We start from the raw sequence: 14,790 nt of genomic DNA on the forward strand, positions 1-14,790 counted from the left end.
TACGGATTGTATCGGTCGCCACGCACGTAGTGTAGTCTTCTCGAGTTCCGCGGCAATTGGCTTGAGGTGCGCTGCACAGAGTCTTACTTCTTCTCAGTGACATGTTCTACATTCCAGGTGTGAAAATCAATTCTGTTGGTCAGAACAGACTGCTTGAGACCTGACCGGACATCAATAAACTGTACATCATCAATTTGTCCTTCTGAAAAAAATCTTCACAAATATCGTCGTGTCAAACCAGATCTTTTTTGCCAGTGGACGAGCGGGCAGTTCGGAGGACAGAAAAGAGAGGCAGAAATGAGTAAGAAATATTACCGAGGGTGTGCCGAACTGTAATGGGTTTTCTCTCTTCCATGCTTCTTGAGCTGCGCGTTCTGTGGTTCTGTCGGAGGCCACCCTTTGTACTATGAGCCGAAAACTAAATTGATTAGATGGAAGCAAATCGAAAGAGCCAAAATAGGATCCCAGGTTTGCGTCATGTTGAAGGAGGACGGCGAATGCACATAGGGACTGTGTCGATGAGTATGAAAATAGAATACGAATGAACGACTGACTGCACCCTCATTGCACATCTTACCAGTCTCAGGCTCCGTAATGGAGATAGCGGTGCGGATGTCGAGGCAGCGACGGTACAAGATGACCAAGAAGATAAACAGTCATGCAGCAATATCCCTTTGAGAGAACATCATCACGGGACCTTATACTGTACATATACAGCATGTCGTTTGGCTAGTGAATTTTCGACTTAACTATCGCACCATCTCTCGAGCAACATTTCTGCACTATCCTATCCTACTTTCAGAAATTCGTCCACCAGAATGCGTCATAGGATTGCGTCTTGACCTTTCTCGACCAGGAGTGATGCTCGCTAATTCAGAGCGCCCCAATCTGTCTTCTAAGGACGAATTTCTTCGAATTTGATTGAAAACGCCGTTATGGCGCCGGCTCAGTGTCTCGAGCTATCCTGAATAGAACCTAGCTTTCTTCAGATTTCCGACACTCAAATTTGGGGTGTGTTCACTACTTATTCTTTGCAGAGAACTCATCAGTGCTGAATCATCCCGTCTTTCTAATACTTTAGCAAAGGGTGCAGCTGCGTGTTATGTTCTCATCGCTCATGTCGTCCTTGCCAGAACCTCCCAAATACTTCTGCCAAAAGTTTTTTTTTTCTGATGGTGAGCATATTGTGAATGTGTTTATTCTCAGCAGGGGATAACATCAGGGATAAATCGGCAAATAAGGCTCCGTTGAATCCTTAAACTCGTTACGGGGCGCCAAATGCATGACTTTCATGAGAAAAGATAGCAAATGTTTGGAAACTGGGAAAGCATATTCATTCACATCTGAAGGGCGTTCTTCTATAGGTGCATCTTCACGTACAACAGACGCTCAAGCGTGATTGGGGGCATATCACCATCTCTGAAATGGTGTCTATTGACATTTCGAAAGAAACACGAGTCACGTTCCATTCGTCCAACCAAAATGCATACTTGTTGTCTCCTATGTATGCAGGGCAATCCGAAGCGATGCATTCTGTTCCACGTCATGACAAGCAACGTAAGTGGGCACGTAAAGTTAGGGCACCAGAAGGCCAGTACTTTTGCATGCCACGATACCAATGGTTCTTTTCCATGCGCAGTCTAACGAAGAAGCCTGACAAATCCGGCATGTGCTGTGGCCACCTTCCTATGTGTTCACAGCATAGCGCAACTCAATGGAAAGGCTCTGCCGGTATGGGAAGACACTTTCTGTGACTTTGCGCTACATTCTTGAAAAGTTTAAAGAAATGGCGAACGAGAGATGTTTGTTGCCAGGACTTTGTGGCAGGACCCTGAATCAGGTTAGGCTATGAGTGCGCATTCCCGCTGGATCATTGTGCGCTGCCTTAAACGCGCAGGGAGGATTCCCAGCCAGGAGCTTCATCAACTCGAGAATGATCATTTCTTGCTGCTGCACTTCCGTCTGCCCAATTGGTGAGGAGTCTGCCTTGAGTCACAAGAGAGGTTAGTGGTGCATTTGCTCTTTGAAGCATGTGCAGGAGCAACTCTTTGACTATCAACATGAAGATTTTTTCTTTTTTTCGATGTCTGGGCAACTGACACGACCATAGATATACAGTAAACAGATATGAAAGCCCAAGATGCGGCTTGAGAGATTCAACATTCGTTGGTGTAGCTTCGCTGGACGTTCGCACACGGCGATGTTGCGGTCTGATGGAGAATGCAAGAACCCTCAACTTTCCACTCAACGAGCATATCATAGGGGCTGAGGTCCCCTGGAGATCGAGAGGAAGCAAGAAGCAGTCCAGATCTAACTCCATCTTCTTTTCTGGTATCAGAGGAGTGTTTATTTCAACAAACAGAAATCCAACTCTTCGACCGTCTGAAGACACCGTCGTCTCTAATGACCACTCTAGCTGACTGCAAAACAAGTCAATGTCTGCTCAAATCCATTCTTGACTCAGACGATAACAAAGATCTTGCCTCTGGGAGCAAGTCTCTCTACTGTCGCCTCAAAAATTTCCTCAGTGAACCTGATGAGAGTCTGGATCCATCGCCGCTTGTCAACTCTTTGCTCTCTGAGCTCGTGAGTTACCTACAGGGTTCGGGAAATCACCCGGAACTGAGTCAAAACAGTCGCTTCGCAGCTGTTGAGGATGCGATTTGCACTCAAATAGATAAAAATGAAATGCTTTCTTCTCGGGCGAGCGCTATCAGATCGCTAGCCATCCGAGCCGAATCTCGCATGGAGTTGTTCTGGGCCCGAGAATTGTTGCAAGAGAATTCGGTCCCGCACTCGAGCATATCGGCTATCGACAAGGTTCGAATGGGATCCAGCGACTTTCCGTACACTGAAAACTACGTTAGCATGGTCCAAAAGGAGGCAGCAGTGATCTATTCGTACGTGCGCCGTAAAAACGATACGAAGTCGTCTGTTCTGCAGGACGGCGGGCTGATCAGAAGACTTCAGATCGCATTTTGCGGAAGTGGTCCGCTCCCCTTGACTGGTATTCTTCTAGCCGTCATTATGGATGCGGACATCACTCTGATCGACTGCGACCCCGAAGCCGTCAGGGTATCTCGGAAGCTCATTCAGAACTGGGAACAGCGCCACATCATTACTCCGGGACAAATCAAAGTGATTTGTGCAGACGGGGGTCAAGTTCGATTTCTCGGCAATAACTGTAGCCATGGAACGGGAGAAATGTCACGGAAGATGCCCTCTGTGAAGTGTGACGTTTTCTTTTTGGCAGCACTAGTTCCTAATGCGACTAAAGAGGAAATTGCGCAGAACGTTAGTGCAATGCGGGAAGATGGGCCCTTGGTGGTATTGAGAACAGCGCACGGGCTGACGGCACGGCTTGCCTACTTTCGGAACCGACGACACATCATGACACGATACCTTGACTTCATCGGGCTGGTCGCACCGAAAACTCACGACTTGGGGGATGGTACGATTGTAGACGACGACGTGCGACCAATCGCTTTCTTCTCACCTGAAATTTTGAACTCGCTAGAGCTGTTTCAATGGCAGGAATCGAAAGTATGAAGGTCACTTGCACCCGTCTCTCTTGTTTCGATGTCAGGCAATATTAATCATTGAAGCATGTTCTACGAAAACACGGCAGACTTAACACCAATAAACTCAACACTACCAGCGTCATCATGAGCAAGATATGCTGAGTGATTCACTTTTGGGGAATAGAGACCTGAAATGAACGACGTGTGGTTCGAAGCGTTTGACGAGACAAATGGAAATACATGATGAGAGGGCGGCCATGTGAACAGTTCTTTAAAATAGGGTTGTCGGGGCGAAAGGGAGAAGGATTTGCTCGAAAGAGATGGGATTGAATAATTCGACAAGTTGAGCAGTAGGGCAGACAAGCTAGGTAAGGCTGACGGATTGCTCACAGAAAACCTGCTTACTGTACGTTCGATGGTTTTTCAGGAGCCACAAATCTCCGTCGCCCCGTGAGTGTATCCTTGGTACACCTGATCACAGCAATTAACCTTGGTCTATATATTAACCTGGATTCAGAAATAAACTGGACCAGGTTATTATTGGTTTTGACCTGGAGGAAACAGTCTTATGATAAGTCGCATTTAGAGTTCAAAAAGGGCGAGAACGCATGTCGCCGCCTCGATATGGTCTTTGGGAAGAGAAGCAGCTCTTTTCTGAGCTGCAGACAATAATATCCGAGCATCGTGTCCATTTCAATGGGCAAGAAGTGGAGCCGTAATTTCTTGAATACTTTTCAGCAATGTTAGAAATCAAGGTTAATCCAGTGGTTCATAAATAAACTTCATAAATAAACTGGACCATGTTATATCTGATTTGACCATATATTAATCTGGGTTCACAATTAATCCGGACCATGTTAAATATGGTTATAGACCTGAAAAAGGGGCTTCAGAATTAAGTTGGCCCAGGTTAATTGCTGTGATCAGTGTACTGTACAAGTACACCCACGGGGCGACGGAGATTTCGACGGAGAATTAATATCCGAGCATCGTGTCCATTTCAATTGTACATTCTTTCACGACTCGTGAATTGTACATTACACGTGTACATACACGTGTACAGCTCTTGTCGCAGTGTCTGAGGACTTGAACCTAAAAAAGCGTCCGTAAATAGAAATATCGTTAAAATCTCAAATGAAACATATCGTGATCCGATCTCGACTCCCCAAACTTTTGAGAGTACAGTACTGTGACTGGGGGTGATTCCAACCACTAACATCGTCTCACCATCAAATGTGCTCAAAAGCTCGATACCATTTCAGCTCGCTGCTCATCGCCAACCTTGCATCCTATTTCTGTTGATCGCCCACGTACCGTATGGCCCTGGTTCCAGAGCCCCTCCCCACCTTCGTCATCACCCTCACCAAGCCGCTGCGCCCTTCCCTCCGCCCCCGCGCCGACCACGCCACTCGCCTCGTCTGCCGGCACGCCCAAACCCCCACCATGTCCGGGCCCGCTTCCAAGTCCTCCCTTACCCGCCCGACGACCTTTGCGCGCCACAACCCTCGCGTCGACGTCATCTTCAACGTCGTCTCGGGCACGCGCGACCCCGACCGCGACCTCTCGCTCATTCAGGCCACGCTCGAAAAGTCCTTTGAGCGCGTCGTCTTCTGGAAGACCACCCCGGACAAGGCCGGGGAAGAGCTCGGCCGCGAGGCAATCGCGGACGGCGCGCGCGTCCTCGTCGCCTGCGGGGGTGACGGCACCGTCGCGGGTGTGGCCGCAGCTGTGCAAAAAAGTAAGGATGACAGCGCGGATCAAGCCGACGCACCCGTCTTGGGCGTCGTGCCCAGGGGTACGGCAAACGCCCTGTGCGCCGCTCTGGATATTCCCACAAATGTCAAGGAGGCAGCAGGAATGATCGCAGGTGGGCACGTGAGGAAGATTGACTTTCCGAAAATCGACCACCCCAATGAAGACGTGCCTTCCGCCATGCTGCTGTTGTGCGGCGTCGGCTTTGAGGCGAACACTGTGAAGAGGGCTGACCGAGGCATGAAACGCGCGCTTGGCATGGTCGCCTATGCGGTGGCGGGCTTGCTCACGACATGGAAACAATCCTCTTTCAAGACAGACATCGTCTTGCATGGCGTCGATGACTCGCTCATGTTTGGGGACGGCAACATCAAGTCTGACGTGATGCACTTGCAAAACCTTCAGCTCAAGGGCGTCACCGTCGCGAATGCCGCACCTGCCACTAGCGTACTCGCGCAAGGCATCGGGAAAGTGGCTCCCGACGATGGCTTGCTGGAGGTTGTATGCGTGTCGTCAAGTTCCCCGCTCGGCCTCATTCGTATCATGCTTTCGATGCTGCGGTCGGCTCTAATGCGTACGAGGGAGCGACGTGGAAAGGTATACGGTCTTCGTGCGAGGAAGGTGGTCATCACGTGCGACCCTCCGCAGCGAATCGTTGTCGATGGCGAACCAGCGGGGAAAACGCCGATCACTATTGAGATGAAGCCAGATATGAGGCAGATTCAGGTCATAGCCCCGAAGGCTAGCGTTGTGAACAGAAGGAGAAAGCGTTTTGGAAGGTCGCTCACCAGGTTGTGGCGAAATGTGAGGGGGGTTGCCTTGCTCGCAATAACCGTTGCCTTTATGAAACACAAGACGAAACTTGACTTGCGTCGTCGACTCACGTTATAAATTCTCTGTCATACGAGCCACTGCCGACACAGCCTGTCTGGACCAGGGAAGGTGACGTCGTTCTCCAGGGTGTTGGTTGACTGTCGTTATTTGTACTTAAAGGGGCCTCTTGACGGCCACTACGGGAACTCTGATGCGTTTTTCCTTCGTGCATCACGGCGGCTGGACGTTGTCCGCGGGTATGGGCAAAGCCACCACAAACTAGCGTTCTGATTTGATTTGTAAGCGAGATCATCAGAGTTGCAGTGCGATACTGTAGATCCCTGGGCATTTCATAATTAATTTGAGCCCCAGCCTACTCCGTGTAGGACGTTACGGTGCACATCTCAGGTTGTCATCGCTACGCTATTGGCCCCATTTATAGCTTTCCGTTTTCGAGCCCCGCTGAAGGCTCTTCCGAAAAGACCTCAGAGTGCGGAAAGGAGGACGGCAGAAGGAAATGGAGATGCCGCCAGATCTGATATCAGTTGCCGTTGTAGTTATACTCTTAACAGAGAGGTCTCCATAACCCACCCACTGGCTACACACTCATACTAATATTGTAGCATCTTGCACTTCAGTCATCTTCGTACTGTACTCTGTATTAAACTCTGAGGATGAGCAATCGCTGCAAGCAGAGCATAGTTGGTCTCACTGAAACGGGGATTGGCATTGGCGCATTCAGCGAACTGAGTGGCGATGTGCTGGGGACACTGGGCTGCAGATGGAATTCGAGCAATCACGCGACCCGCCAAACGGAATGATAGGGACGTTGCAACAGGGCGGTACCGTCTATCTAATCGCGATGCGCATGTCGACAAACTGGTTACCCGATCGCACTGAGACACGCATGACGATGTCAAAATATGTTTTCGAAGCAATCGCACGCGCATTTGGCGGGCTGTAAGGGACTACTGGATGCGCTGGAAAACGAAATCTGACTGAAAGGCGAAAGATGGACGGGGCGTGAGCAGCAGAGAGTAACTAGTGAAGGCGGCATCGCGTCAAAGGCTGGCGTGTGTGAAGCATGGTATGAGCGACATGCTCCTGGCGGTGAGCTGAAAAGGAACTAATCGTCGAAGTGAAGCGGTTGGCCGGGCCGTGGAGATACGGTGAATCGGTGAGTAGATGACTGGTTTCGGCTGGAGTGACAGGAACGGAAAATCCGATGAACATGACGACGGTCGATGGGGTCGATGGCTAGGCGATGTCGGTGATGGGAGGCGAACGGCTGCGAATGCGCGACGGAAGAACCTGGACGGTGGATTGTGGCGTTGTTTCGGCGATGGAGGCGAGAATCCGGATGAACACGAAAGAAGAGGCATTCTATTTTGAGCAGATGATTGACGGAACGGGCGGATGATACTCATGACAGCGTGTTGATCGGGTCTGCCTGCGCAGAAAGATCCAGAACGCATTCAAGGACTAGATACGCATGCACGGGGTAATAAGATACGCGTTGGGTGAGGAAAGCGTCGCCGCAATACGCGCATGGTGCGAGACTCACCGAAATCGCCCTTGGATGTTAGAGGCTGCTGCCGGTCATGTCTCTCTCGGCTTTCAGCTAGGCAATTAAGAGTTTGCGATGTTGCTTGTGGCAAATCCTTCAGTGCCACATACACGTCAGGCGACGGAATGGCACGATGATTGCCTAGAAGGTGAAAATCTGAGAAGCCCGGCCTGGATAGGGTGCTGAATCAGATGGGCCCTCTGCTTTGGAGGCATTGGTTACACGTCGATGGGCTTTTCATATTTGTATGGGGGCGTCGGCTTCCTCGGAGATGTCGACCTATCCCGGTCAAGCGCAGTACGATCCTTGCTACCATCGCCATGAGTTACTGCATGGCCGTGGCGCGCCGAGTCTTGGCGGTTGGTGCTGCCAGCTTCGCCATCATTTCCAGAACTGCTTTGTTGCCTATTTGCACCAACAGAGGGCGAGACATCGCGAGGGGAAGTCTCGCTCCCACGTCTCTCCTGGCTTCGATCTTGACTCCTGCGGCGGCTTCGGTCAGCACTCCCATCGCGGCTGCTATTCCGGCCCCTGCTCCCGCTCCTGTCTCGACGCCAGTCGCGGCTTTTTTCTAAACTTCTGTCCCGGCTTCTGCCCCGACTTGCGCTTCTGCTGCGACTACGGCTGTCACGGTGGCTCCGCTTCAGGCTCGTGTTTCGTCTTGGGCTCTGTCTGGGACTTTTCCGTGGGCTCGGGCTTCGCTTTCGACTGCGACTGCGACTGCGGCTTCGACTACGACTCCGGCCTCGGATCGCGTCTCTGCTTCGGCTGTGTCGACGGGGCGGGGTAACACTACGGCCTCGAGCTTTTGCTGGTCCACAGCTGAGCAGGCTGCTGTTACGGCCGCGACTGCGGGAAGGCATCGGGCTTAGACTACGGCTTCGGCCACGAATGGGACTGCGACGTGTCGCAGGGCTCCGGCTGCGACTCCGTCTAGGAATCATTTGAGGCGAAGGGGTGTGACTTGGTCTGCGGTGTCTATTCCGTGAGGCACTCGTGCTCCTGTTTCTGCTGCCAGTACGAGTGCGCTTGTATGAAGGGCTTTTGCTGCGACTCCTACTGTAACGGCGACGCCGTGGCGGGGAGCGGCTTCTGGAACGATGGCGCATCTTGGTATCGCCTTCATTGCGGTCAGCGCGAGCATCCTGTTCGGCAGGAGTTCCACTACGGCTCCGGTCCCTCTTGCGGTTTGACAAAGGACTGGAGGAGGTAGGACGACGCGCAGAGTCTTGCGGGGGAAGGCCGTTTTCACTGTGGTTTCTCACGGGGCTGCGACTCCTATGTCGAGGCCGGTCGCGACTGCGGCTGCGGGTCCTCCGACGATCTGGCTCCCTCCGGGCGTCACGGGCCCAGGGGTCCGAGTGTCTGGGGTGGTAGCGGGCTTCGCTGTCTCTCCGCCGCGGGCTGTGCGAGCGGTCGCGAGCGTATGGTGGGGGCCAGGGGCGCTCCGTGCGATACGAGCGATGGTACGGCCCGCCACGGGGCGAGGGATGGCGCGGGTAAGACGAGTAGGGATACGATGAACGTGGATACGGGTCATGGGGGTACGGGTTGCGTTCCCAGCGGCGCGACCGCGGTGCAGACGACGGGGCGCGGATGGTGTACTCAACGATGAGGGAGCGGTTCTCGAGCGGGGCGCCGTTCAACGCACGCAGAGCGGCGGTGGCGTGGTCGATGGTTTCGAATTGGACGAAGGCGAAGCGCTGCTGCAGGTCGAGGCGGACGATGGGTCCGAAGGGGGCGAACTTGTCCTCAAGCGCCTGGCGCGTGGTTCTCTCGGGGTCAAAGTTGACGACGAAGAGGGTCTCGCTGGGCTCCGAGGAGCGGCGGCGGCGCTCGTCCTCGCGGCGCTTGATGGCGCCGTCGCCGCGGGCCCACTCGACTTTGAGCGGGCGGCGGCGAGTGCTGTCCAGCGCGGACCCGTCCAAGGCGCGAATGGCTTGCGCGCCGTGCGATTCGTCTTGCATGAAGACGAAGGCGAAGCCCCGCTTGAGGTCCACGCGGGCCACGGGGCCGTACGGCGAGAAGATGTGCTCCAGGTCGGAGGTCTTGCAGTCGTACTCGAAGTTGCCGACGAAGATGGCGCGCGACTCGGGCGCGGGGGGAGCCGCGGCGCCCGGCGCGGCGGGCGCGGCGGAGTCCATCGGGAGGGCGGGGGAAAGAGTAGGCTTGGGTGGGAGAAGAGGAGCCGGAGGTGCCTATGATGGGGGCGGTGGACGGGGGGCGCGTGCGTGGCGCGAGTGGGGGAAAGGCGAACAGGGAGGCGCAGGAGATGTGTGGATAAGTAGTGTACCATGGGCAATTTGACTGAAAGGGAAATGTTCTGGCGCGGTGTGGGAGCGACTTAGTAGAGTGTGCGATAAAAAAAAGGATAATTCCGACCGCAATGTCATGCTGTGGCATCTGGATCTGCGAGGTTTTTAATTCAGTACGTCCGGATCGCACAGCCATGTCTGCAAGCCTGAGAGTACCAAGGGTAACAGGATTGCTCCCGTTTTGCCCACTAACTGCGCGCTAGCCGCACCGCATCGCCTCCCCCCCACTCTTCCATCCTTCGCGCACTTGCCCCGCTTCACGTTTTTTACACTTCACGTTTTTTACCCGTTAACGACTTATCACATCCTCGCTGGTTGATTACACCCCACTCTCGCACTCCGCGTCTTCTTTCATTCCCATTCCCAGGCACCGCCCCACTCACCTGTAAATTGATATCACTATTCCACTAATAAATATATCGCCATTCAGATGCAGACGCTTCCCTGCCCTGAACGCACCGTCCCGATCAGAACACATGCGTAACATTCATACTCGCTGAGGTGTGTAACTGCGCCTTGTGGGAATTTAAAATTCTAATGAAATGAGCGCGTTTGCAAACATAGCAGACAAAAGGCCATCCATGAACAAGATAAATTCAGGCGTGGAAGGCTGCAATTTACGTGACTTTACAATGCCTCACTTTCTGCCTCATCTTCTCCTACCTACCGATAGTACCTCTTATCATTGATTTCCCTCCTCATCAGCTCTTCTGTTTGTAATACTCTATCTCCTCTCTACCTCGGGATACAGCGCAAAAATACACGCTTCTTCATACATACAGTTGAAAAATGACGTTTTCAAAACCACTTCCAGTCTACTTGTCTCAAAATTTTATCTCATCTTCATCAATATCCTCAACTTTATAACTAGGGCCATGGCACGTGCAAACCGGCCGTCTTTTTTAAACATGGGCACAGTCCGTCATTAAACATAACATTGCAAGCAACCCTAGTCTCCGCAATCACATTTCAATCCCTCTCATTTCAATTTCCCTGCCTCTTTTCTTAAGTTCTTGTGTCGCAATTGAAATACACCTCCACCATACCAACCCCGTCTGCTCCCATCAGTCAGCTGTCTTCCCCAACACTGTTTTTTTTCTTTGCCAGTCTCTATCGCATGGGAGAGAAATCCCTCCCAGTTTCCGCAGTAGATGCTATCCTGCAGCCTCAAACTTCAATTCTTGAAATGAAATATTTAACTCTGTCTAGGCACATCATTCAGTGAGGCTGAAAGATGACAACTCCCGTAGACTCAACCGTATGCAAAAACTTAAATGCCACTAACATTGAACAACTCACCATCCGTGATATTATCTCGCTCACATGTTAAATGACCTTGTTTGATATATCCCGAAGACGAATCCAGGTAAATGCATAATCCCACCCACATTCAACCCCCGCCCAAATTCTCCCTTCGTCTGTTGAGAGAATAAATCATGATGTCCTCAATATCGCATGCTGATTCCCCTCTCACTTATAAACACGATACCAACATAGTCAACACACACTTTGCCTTTTGTTTTTTGACTCGCTAGAGCATCTCCACACAGTGTAAACAAACACACTCATCTACTTCCATTGCTCTCGCACCCCGTCCCATTCGTTGTCGTCTGAACAGAAACCACTACCATATTGCGCGCGGTTCACCTTCTCCTATCTATTTCTCGGCCCGAAACTGCCCAGCAGCGACCAACTTGCTCGTTCGAGGGTTCTTTCGTTGACTTTCGGCCCGTCTTTTCATCGCAGGCACAGGGCGGGTCTTCTAGGGCCAGAGTGGTATATCTGAAAATTCCATTCTGCAAAGGCACCCTACTTTCAACATCCGGGCCCATAATTCCGTGTCCTGCCTAAGTCCGCCATCTTGTTGGGTACGCCTCAACCGTTTGTCGGAATAACTGCCTTTTCAGATTGCTCTTGTTCGGGACTACAAACCTAACAACATAAGAATTTCGTACACGCACACCATATATGTGTAGGAAGGCAAACGGATATTACTTCAAGAGCTTCTTCCTTTCGTTTTGACAGACCTTGGCAAGTCAAAGATTCTCTTAAGGACTACGAAACATCTACCCCTGATTAGGGTTCTTGTGCTAGAGACCTTATAAGGCTGACAGGCCTGAGCATTTCCTACTCTTTTCATGACTTCAAGGACGGCAACCTGGAATCCCACCGACAATTTCGGTGTCTTTCATGTGGGAAGACAAAAGGGTATCGCCCTTTCAAGCAGCGCATCTACTATCCATCCGCAACATCCAAAGACAGCCTTGGGGTTGATGTCTATGGACAAATCTGTAAAAATGCGGACAGACTGTCAACTCTACCGGCGTGGACGTTGCCATTATGGCGAGCAATGCAAGTACGACCACATTCTACCTTCTGAAACGTTTCGGAATCCTGAACCATTGAGCGTTGGCCTTCGATATGAAGGCAATCCGTCTAACTCCTCCAAGTACATCTCAGAAAAGACTTGTGCTCCTGCTGCAGGAAGTCACTCGAAGAGTCGAAACAGTGAGACCTTGTATCCAGTTCGGAACGGAGCAGCTGACTGTCAGTACTACTTGAAAACAGGGAAATGCAACTACGGCTCAAGATGCAAGTTCAACCACCCATTTCGCGATGAGAGTCTTGTCAACGCCTTAAACAGAAGAGATTGCTTTGACTTTGTGCAAAAAGGGACTTGCCCGTATGGAAAGAGTTGCAAGTACAATCATCCTTCCCCCCAGGACGAGTTATTGAGGAGCCTAGAACATCGTTCGGAGATTCTGACAGATTCATCGGATTCATCTCCTCGTTCAGTATCTCTCAATTTGTCGCAAAGGATAATGGGCGAAGCGTTTCATTCCACTAGAAAAGAAGGCATAGGCCGGCTCGCAGGGTCGAAACTGACCAGGAACGGACCGGAAACCTCCCTTTCAGCAGGACTTCAACATCAGGCGGCTTTAAAATGGGGATTTTCATCTGATTCTGTGGGCATAGCAGCCAAGAAGCTGTCATTGCATCACCAGGAACGCCTGGGGTCACAAAACTCCAGAAATTCACATGAGACTTGTGCTCTGCCCACTCATGTAGGAAACCCGTGGAGCTACGTATCTCGAGAGTCAGGTATCTCTCAACAAATCAACGCGAGTCTTTACGATCATCAGAAACAGCTTCTCAATGGTTTCCGGGCAGACTCTGCTCCGTCCATGCGACCGGATCCAGTGCACCATCGCGCCACTTCTCATGTGAGATGTCAGATGATGTCATCAGACTTTCAGCTGGACGACAGAACGCCGCCTGGAGATCAATTATCGGCACCCGCGTGGTATGACCAAGAGAAAAAGGGTCTGTCGAAGTCTGTTGGAGGACCAAGCAACATGTATTCAGGCATGATTGCACTAGACACAGGGCGTCTTTATTCATCAAAAGCGATGGAAGCACAAGAAGCATGGAGCATGGCGTGGAAGAATAACGTTGCTCCCGGTGAAAGGCAGAGTGTAACGGCTGCAACAAATGAATTGCTAGACTATAGGCGTCTGTTTGACTACAGCCGCACTCCTACTTCTCAGTTACAATCGAGAGCGACGAGCTCCAAACCAGGGATTCCCGAGCGACGCAGCGATATTTCGCAAGACTTAAGGGCACTTCAAGCTGAAGAGGAGAAGATGCAAAATGGATCCCGGGTTGCCCCGTCTACTTCGACACCTCTTTCGTTCACGTCGTATGTATTTCCACAAGCGGAATCTGGGCCTGGATCGCTACGGCGGACAAACTGGAACCCGTGGGAGGTGCAAGATAATTGCGGTGACTTAGAGAATGAAATGCAACGAATGGAAAAAATGCGCAAACAGCACATTCAAGTTGAAAGATCACTCTTTCGGCAACAACAAGAACAAGAGGGAAACGCGCAGTGTGGGCAATTGCTTTCGAACAATGTAGAACGTGCCTCGTCTTCTTCACAGAGACCAACTGGTGGTGATAAGGAGTTGGGTGCAATTCGGCGGGGATCTCAAGGAGAGCACAATTACATGAGCAATGCGGAGCTGGAACTGAAGTTGGTGAACATGGAAGCAAAGCATGAACACTCAAAGAAGGGATACGAGTTGCTGGGTTACGGGGCATGCACACCCGCTCCAACGGCGCACAGTTCTCTGGGTTTCGACGGTATGGCAAATGTGTGGAAACCGACGGACAAATCATCTATGTTTGGTCCAGGTCTCTTTGGTATGCAGCACCATGTTTGACGTACATGTTTTCGATGTACTCCCAACAGCATAAAAAGGAGAGGCCAGGGAAAGGGAGAAATGAACTTCTTTAGAATACAAAAAGGAAAGTTAGGTCGTAGGGGAGGGGAGCAAAATTGTAGAAACTGAATGAGCTCCGAAGGAACAACAGCTTTGCTTACAGACATACCAAGCTTCTTTGCAATATAAAGGTACTGTAGCTTGCTCTTTTGCAGAATGCTCTCTATTTGATACACGGTTGACACGATTCTGTGGAGAAAGTTATTGTATTCCTGTGGTAGAACGGGAACGATGAGGTTAGTAGTACAGTGAACCCTTGATATAAGGGACCTCCCTACAAGCAATTCCTTGATAAATGAAACGGGCGGTGGTCCACGGGACGGCGAACCTCATTTCTGGAACATTACGGCGCGTTTCTTACCACCTTGATAGAAGCAAGTATTCACTCCCAGCGCATCATGTGACCCCTCATAAAAATATGCGAATTCTAATATTCCATTTTTGACAAGCAACTGTAAAAAAAAGTGTTGAAGGTAATGTCCATGTCGGTAACAAAAAGTTACCGTTTTTGCCTTCAACTTTGTATTGCCTTGGCTTCT

The 14,790-nt window shown here is 51.1% G+C and overlaps 5 protein-coding genes; 2 read left to right on the forward strand and 3 right to left on the reverse strand.

Moving 5' to 3' along the window:
- Positions 1-1,885: 1,885 nt before the first annotated feature.
- CHC_T00001614001 (hypothetical protein) lies at positions 1,886-2,320 on the reverse strand. Its single transcript, XM_005712486.1, has one exon. It carries the CDS (start codon positions 2,318-2,320, stop codon positions 1,886-1,888), a length of 435 nt encoding a protein of 144 aa, XP_005712543.1.
- An 83-nt stretch (positions 2,321-2,403) lies between these two features.
- On the forward strand, positions 2,404-3,702 carry CHC_T00001615001 (hypothetical protein). XM_005712487.1 is given in 2 exon segments: positions 2,404-3,549; positions 3,550-3,702. 1 exon segment carries the CDS (start codon positions 2,404-2,406, stop codon positions 3,547-3,549), a length of 1,146 nt encoding a protein of 381 aa, XP_005712544.1. The 3' UTR covers positions 3,550-3,702.
- A 1,136-nt stretch (positions 3,703-4,838) lies between these two features.
- CHC_T00001616001 (hypothetical protein) lies at positions 4,839-6,164 on the forward strand. The gene has a single exon (XM_005712488.1). The coding sequence runs from the start codon at positions 4,839-4,841 to the stop codon at positions 6,162-6,164; it is 1,326 nt and encodes a 441-aa protein (XP_005712545.1).
- Positions 6,165-7,871: 1,707 nt separating this feature from the next.
- Positions 7,872-9,797, reverse strand: CHC_T00010307001 (arginine/serine-rich splicing factor, putative). The gene has a single exon (XM_005712489.1). It carries the CDS (start codon positions 9,795-9,797, stop codon positions 7,872-7,874), a length of 1,926 nt encoding a protein of 641 aa, XP_005712546.1.
- Positions 9,798-14,058: 4,261 nt separating this feature from the next.
- On the reverse strand, positions 14,059-14,358 carry CHC_T00001618001 (hypothetical protein). Its single transcript, XM_005712490.1, has one exon. It carries the CDS (start codon positions 14,356-14,358, stop codon positions 14,059-14,061), a length of 300 nt encoding a protein of 99 aa, XP_005712547.1.
- Positions 14,359-14,790: the final 432 nt, after the last annotated feature.

The sequence above is a fragment of the Chondrus crispus genome, genomic scaffold, assembly GCF_000350225.1.
Source record: "Chondrus crispus Stackhouse genomic scaffold, scaffold_105, whole genome shotgun sequence".
Classification (NCBI taxonomy): domain Eukaryota; phylum Rhodophyta; class Florideophyceae; order Gigartinales; family Gigartinaceae; genus Chondrus; species Chondrus crispus.